This window comes from Cariama cristata, unplaced genomic scaffold (assembly GCF_000690535.1).
Source record: "Cariama cristata isolate BGI_N322 unplaced genomic scaffold, ASM69053v1 scaffold6167, whole genome shotgun sequence".
In the NCBI taxonomy this organism is placed as follows: Eukaryota; Metazoa; Chordata; class Aves; order Cariamiformes; family Cariamidae; genus Cariama; species Cariama cristata.
Genome location: NW_009626989.1, coordinates 7,400 through 14,928, shown reverse-complemented (window position 1 = coordinate 14,928; position 7,529 = coordinate 7,400). Strand labels below are relative to the sequence as shown.

At 40.3% G+C, this 7,529-nt stretch overlaps 1 protein-coding gene across 1 annotated transcript; it reads left to right on the top strand.

The window, feature by feature from the left end:
• The first annotated feature begins 3,554 nt into the window (after positions 1-3,554).
• Positions 3,555-5,607, top strand: LOC104164813 (olfactory receptor 6J1-like). The gene is given in 6 exon segments (XM_009704263.1): positions 3,555-3,762; positions 3,765-3,877; positions 3,879-3,940; positions 3,942-4,038; positions 4,041-4,220; positions 5,314-5,607. Coding segments are annotated over 6 exon segments (954 nt in total).
• The last annotated feature ends 1,922 nt before the right edge of the window (positions 5,608-7,529 follow it).

Here is a 7,529-nt window from a genome sequence, read left to right as displayed (position 1 = left end):
CTCAATTTTTTTCCCAGGTGCAACATCAGCACTGTGTAATAGTGAATTAAAGATACTGATTTCAAATGGTTTATGCTTTCTACAGGTTATGTAGTTCCTTCTTCTCTTAGCAACAAAAATATGCCAACACAGAAAGGATCTTCCAGTCCTCCAGTACCTAGACTCAGGTTTGCCTGTGTGTTTTTTTCCCCTTGCTGTGGTGGGTTAGCCTTGGCTGGCAACCAAATTCCCACCCAGCTGCTCATTCACTCCTTCCACCTCCATAGCAGGACAGGGCAGAAGAATAAACCAGGAAAAACAGTAACAAGAAATCTTGTGAGTTGAGATAAAGACAGAAAGATAATTTACCAATTGCTGCTCAAAGCAAAACAAATTGGATTTGGGGAAAAATGATTTAATTTATTGCCAATTAAAATAGTTTTAGTTGTGAGAAACAAAGGCAAATACTAAGCCAACACCTTTACTTTCTCCTTTCCCATGCTCAATTTTATTCATTCATTCCAGACTCCTCTACCGCTGCCCCAAGCAGTGCAGGGCAGATGTGGATGGTGATGGTCAATACATAGTGGTTTCCCTCTGCTGCTACTTTCTTCTCACCCTTTTCCTCTGCTCCAGTGTGGGTTCTCCAGAGGCTGCAGTGGATATCTATTCCACCATGAATCATTTCCTCCTCCTTCTCTGATCTTGCTGTTCCCTCTGTTCTTTCTCACTCTTTTTGTTCCTTCCTCCTCTTGCTGGCTGGCAATTTCTGCCCTTTCTTAAAGATGTTTTCCCAGATGTGCCACCAGCTTCACTCGTGGGCTCAGCTTTGGCCTGTGGTGGGTGCATTTTGGAGTCAGCTGGAAGTGACTGTGTCTGGCACAGAGCAGCCCCTCGTCTCTTCTTGCAGAGGCCACACCTGCAGGCCTCTTGTTACTAAAATCTTGGTGTGTGCATCTGCGGTGGGTTAACCTTGTCTGGCTGCCAGACGCCCACGAAGCAGCTCTCTCACTGCCCCTCTTCAACAGAACAGGGGGAGAAAATGAGGTGAAAAAGCTTGTGGATTAAGATAAAGACAGGGAGATCACTTACCAATTACCATCACAGGTAATGGCTGAACAGGGAACTCCTTGTGGAGCTCAAGAGGATAAAGAAATTGTATGATCTCTGGAAGGAAGGTCAGGCTTCACAGGAAGATTACAGAGCTATGATTTGTATATGCAGGGAGAAGACATGAAAGGCTCAATTAGAGTTGAAACTGGCCAGTGTTGTATCTGACAACAAGAAGGGCTTTAACTATGTCAATAGCAAAAGGAGGTCTAAAGAAAACATTGGACTGATACTTGTTGAAGACGATTACCTGACTAATAGGGATGAAGGTAAAGCAGAGACATAGAATCTTAGAATCATTTAGGTTGGAAAAGACCTTTAAGATGGGTGAGTCCAACTGTAAACCTAGCACCACCAAGTCCACCACTACATCCACATGTCTTTTAAATACCTCCAGGGATGGTGACTTAACCACTTCCCTGGGAAGCCTGTTCTAATCTCGAAAACTCTTTCAGTGAAGAAATTTTTTGTAATATCCAATCTAAACCTCCCCTGGCACAACTTGAGGCCGTTTCCTCTTGTCCTATCACTTGTTACTTAGGAAAAGAGACCAACACTCACCTTGCTTCAACCTACTTTCAGGCAGTGGTAGAGAATGATAAGGTCTCCCCTGAACCTCCTTTTCTCCAGGCTAATCAACCCCAGTTCCCTCAGCTGCTCCTTATAGCACTTGTTCTCTAGACCCTTCACCAGCTTCATTGCTCTTCTTTGGACACGCTCCAGCAGCTCAATGTCTTTCTTGTAGTGAAGGGCCCAAAACTGAACACCGTATTCAAGGTGCAGTCTCACCAGTGCTGAGTACAAAGGCACAATCACTTTGCTGGTCTTGCTACCCACACTATTTCTGATGCAGGCCAGGATGCTATGGGCTGCCTTGGCCACCTGGGCACACTGCTGGCTCATATTCAGCCAGCTGTCAACCAACGCTCCCAGGTCCTTTTCTGCTGGGCAGCTTTCCAGTCACTCTTCCCCAAGCCTGTAGCATTGCATGGGGTTGTTATGACCCAAGTGCAGGACCAGGCGCTTTGCCTTGTTGAATCTTTGTTTGTCTGTTCCCAGAGCTCTTTGAGGAAACTTGCAAGGTCATGAAGTGTTGAGATCCTCGTATTTTTGAAAAAAAGCATAACCTCAAACATTAAAAGATCAAATAACATGATCAAAACTGCTATGTGAAGCTTGCTCAGTTTCACCCCCTCACAAGAGACTCTGCAAAGGAAATGCCCTACCCTCTCTATTTTGTTAATGACTGGTTTCATTACTTTTTCCTTGTCTAGAGTCTACTGAAGAAGCTAACTATATGTGTCCAGTTTGGTTTGTTGGATTATTCTTCACAGATTTTTCCAACTACCAACAACTGCAGCCAACCAGCCCTATATGTTTCATGCAAATTACCTGATGATCCTTTACTTCTGGTATGTTTTTTTCCATGAGTGCGCTTGGTTAATAGATTAAGAAACGAAACTGAATTGTGGACAAGAGCTTTGTTTTGAGGTACCACAGAAAATAAGGAACAGCACTTGGGTGATGCAAGTGTGAGGTCCAATGTCTGCTACTAACCCACCATTAGGAAGGAGTTTTGGGAATAATCACAGCCGTGTGTAATCACTGTACTGTAACATATATACAAGCTGGCATAGTGTGTGGTTTGTATGTTTTTTTAACGTTTTTGTGATTTTCTACCTATCTGGTTCTTTAAATACCGTTGGGTTAGAAGGTAGATTTATGTTTGCCTCAACAAAAGACTAATCCCTTTGGGCTGGTAACATACAAATTTGTGCTTTAAAGCCTGTTTGTTATCTTTGCATTTCCTAATCAATGGACTTGGTCATGCATAGTCACTCTGACATCTTTTCTTTTTCTTTGAATATAATGTCTTATTGCAGATGACAAATGTCAGCACTTGCATCTAGTTTACAGTTACAATAACAGTTTTATTTGTATTTAGATCACCAGCACTTTTGGGCTTTATGTATTTGGATCACCAGTAAATTTATTTTCAACAAACTTTATAATTACATTCCTGTCATAACAAGAGGTGATGAAAGAGGAGCCACACTGCTAGGAAATACTTTCTTTAAAAACTACAATTTACAGTTCATGTTACAGAAAACCAAAGGAAATAATCCAAAGCAATAACTAAACTAAAACATAGACATATGGCTTGAGTCAGTGCTTCCTACATTCTAAGTGGTACAAAGGCTTTCAGAGTGAACTGTAAATGGAGTGGACAATAAGGGCATTCTCAAGATCTCCACGTTCCTGACTTTCTATATAAACTACAGCTCATCTTAGACAGGCTCTGTAAGGAAGTTTCCAAGAAACATTCCTGTGTGCATGATTCTGTGTTAGAATTCCCCCCTCCCAGAGTTCAACTAATGATACCTACCAGGACTAAGAAAACATTTGGATTGAAATACGTTTTTCTGTTTCATTATTAAGACCCTCTTGCCAAGATGAAGTCACAGATGTCTGCCAAGCTGATGTTTAACCAGAACTCTGTGGTGACCTAATTCATACTTCTGGGTTTTCCCATGGCCTGGGAACTGGAGGTCCTCTTCCTCATTGTGTTTCTCATACTCTATGTAGTGACAGTCTCTGGGAATGTGACGATCATCTCAGTTACACTGGCTGATCGTTGTCTACACAGCCCCATGTATTTCTTCCTTTGCAATCTCTTTCCTGCATATCATGGGCAACAGCCATTGTTCCAAAAATGATGAAAGGTTTAATCTCTTTGGAAAAGACTGTCTCTGTGCCTGCATGCATCTCAGAATGCTATTTCTACTTCTTTTTTTGGCACTACCGAAGTAATTTTCTTGGCTGTCATGTCACTTGATCGCTATGTGTCCATCTGCATCTTACTCCACCATCATGAGCACCCAGATGTCCTTCCAACTAGGGCTGGCTTCTTGGGCTAGAGGCTTATTCTCTGCCCTCTCTCCCATGATCATTATCTCTTGACTCCCTTCTGTGGGCCAAATGTTATTGATCACATTTTTTGTGACATTGAGCCATTGATAAAGCTCTCTTGTGCAGAAACCTGTCTCCTGGAGCTGGTGAAGTTTCTCTTGTCCACTGTGATGCTCTTATGCTCTCTGGCATTTACCATTCTCTCCTATCTGTCTAAATATGTAGCAACAGACAAACTTTCTCCTTGAATGGAGAAGTACAAAGAGTTGTTTGGTCTCAATATGCCAACAGCTTAGTGATCCAGATTAGCAAAGGCATTTGAAATTAGAGGGCTGCAGATTTCTAATATGCTTTTGTAGATCTGGATCATAGGGACCTAACTCCTTCATGAATTATTTTAAGAGGAAACTTTTGTTTCCAGCCTAAAAATCTTTGCACAAAAGTTCTTATTTTGCCCTCATTCCATATGAAAAAAATCTGTCTTCGATGTTATAGACCTGAGCTCAAGGTACTAACCAGATCAGTGTGCAATTCATTTGAATTAGCATCATGTAGCCACCATCTCACCTGGAGCTTCTGGGGACCTAATGCTTAACCTTTGTTTTAGAGGAGGCCTCATGGCAGAAGTACATATGAGTCTAATGCCACAGCTCACCTGTCATTGTGCACCAAGGGAAGCAGGTGAGACATGTATGAATACATAATTTCTCTTTAGAGCTATCAGGCTTAGGTGAAGTTAGGAAAGTGTGTTCATTGAATGGTCTGGAACTAATAAAGCCTGAAAAGTTTCTCTAGTTATTCTTCAAAACTATTTTTCTTGCACTGAAGTGTGTCTAGTGAAAGAAGAAAAAAAAAAAATCACTTAAAGCTGTTCTGGAGACAGGTACAGGCCAGGATTTTAGCAAACACTTGAAAACATGAGCTCAGTCATTGGCTAGTGTCTCCATGAACACACTTTTAGGTCACAGAGTAAACTGCAAATCAGTCTAAGAGTGTGTCTTATGTGTGCAAACTAGGCATTAAAATGCTGTTGTTACTCTCTATAGTAAGCAGTTCACGTCTCTGCATCAGTACACTTAAGAAAACCAAAAACCCAAACATCCCCTTTTTCCTTTTAAGTCTTGCTAGTTAAAGCTTGGGTGTGGTCTGAAATATTTATTTTATTTATGTATTCATTTGTTCCTTTATTTATTTATTTATTTTCTAGAGAGAAACTAGAAATATTACTAGATTTACAGTACTAAATCCTACATCTTCGATACTAATGGGAAAAGAAATTATTCTAATCATGACGGTTTGCAGGTTATTAAACAGGTGTTTGCCAGCAGGCCAGATTTGACAGATGTTCCTCTCCAAGCTCCAGATGAAGAACTATATAACGATGGAAGCAGTTTTGTTGTGAAAGCAGAGAGGAAGACTGGCTATGCTGTGATAGCCCTAACTGAAGATCGAGAGATTAAAACAGTACCTCCAAATACATCAGCACAAGAAGCAGAAATAATTACCTTAACCAAGACTCTGAAGCTGGCCAAAGGAAAAGAGTTAATATACTACGGTGTAAAAAGGACAATAAGGAGTGGTGGATTACCTCACATGGACATTGTATAGTGACTTCTGAGGTTATGAGAAAGCTGCAGAAGCAATGGTGGAATCACTAAAATGTTACACAATAGGAGTCAAACTGTTGCTTATTATCGAAAGTATAATCAACAAATGTGAAATCTGTCATAGGAACAATCCAAAAATACAAACTCGACCCCCTCCCAGAGAGGTAAGAAAAGACATAACTCCTGGTCAGTATTGGCAAATGGATTTTTTTAGAATTGTTAAGTTGTAACCAATACCGATATTTATTGGTATCGGTGAATAACTTCTCTGGATGACCTGAAGGTTTCCCATGTTGAACCAATAAGGCAAAAGAGGTAACAAAACATTTACTAAAAGAAATTGTTCCAAGGTTTGGGATTCCTTTAGGAATGTCCTCTGATAGAGGACCACATTTTATAGCTGAAATTGTTAAAAATATGAACAAGATACTAAGGATCAACTGGGATTTACATAACCCCTGAACACCACAATCCAGTGGACAGGTAGTGAAAATGAATCAAACATTGAAACAATAAATTTCTGAATTATACCAGGAAACTCAGCACTGGGGACATAAGATGATGTCGTCCTGTTCCAGTAACGTGGCTTGGTATTGTAGCAAATGACTGGGCGTAAGCCAGTGGTGTCCTTTTTGTTCCAGTACAGTGAGTACAGTGTGGGGGACACGAACCGTTACCTTTTGGGCCATGGTCAATTTTCTGGCTTCTTGGATGATACAGATTGTAGCTGTGACTGCCTGCAGACAGCTGGGCCATCCTGAACTTACTTTATCTAATTTTTGGAGAAGTAAGCCACAGGTCTTTTCTTTACAGATCTCAGCAGTATCTGTCCCTAGTAGAATATACCAGGGTTATTTGACTTTCCTTACCTGGCCACTGCTCCAATTCCTTGGCCAGGATTGTTCCAAAGGTGGTCAGGTTATTTTTGAACGCTCATGGTAACACAGTCCAGCAGAACTGAGTCCTTTTCCCATTTGACAGATCTTCCCATTCAAAGGCAAATATATTTTGATTTTTTTTCTTCCAAAGGTATGCAAAAGAAAACATCTTTTAGGTCTAAAACAGAGAAATATGCATTTGATTCATTGATAGTTGTTAAAAATGTATATGGATTAGGATCCACCAGGTGGATATCCACTACTAGTTGATTATTGCTCTCAAATCTTGAACCAGTCTATATCCTTGGTTATGTGGATTGACAGTCTCATAAAAGTTCATATTTAAGAAAATTATTCAGTATCAGTTCCAAACATTTTCTAGTTTCCATACTGATAGGATATTGTTTCTTTCTTGCTGGTCAAACTCCTGATTTTAATATAATTTTCACCGGTTCCACATATTTTGCCTTTCCAGGTTTCTCAGTTGTCTATACAAAGGGAGTAACTGCATTTTTTTATTTCTTCTGGTACGTTTCCAAATTCCTCTACTTTGCTTTCTGTCTTTGTCTGTAATAGATATATCCGTCTGCCAGGCATTAGCTTTAGGAAAATGAAATTGAACTGTTCTGTTTTCAGTGTTGATTTGTGTACATTCATTTATTTAGAAATCCCATCCCAAAAGAGGCATTGGGCACTCTGGTAAATACAAAAATATATATTTGAATGGTTTTGAAAGAATGGTTTAACCTCTTACTTTCCCATGGCTCCAACAACAGGCATAGTAATCTTACTCATGAGTCTTTTACAAGTATTTATAACAAAATATTTTGCTCCTGTATCTACTAAAAATTTTAAAGTTTCATTCCCCGGTTTTACTGGAACCAGGGGCTTAGCTGGGAGTTTTCCTTTCCTGCCCCCAATCTCCATCATTTAGAATCAGTTTCCATCATAAGCAACTCAGCTTCAGGGGGTATTTCCTGGGGCTGACTGGTCCTTCTGTTTTTCAGACACTCATTCTTCTAGTGTCCTTGCTCTTTGTATAAAA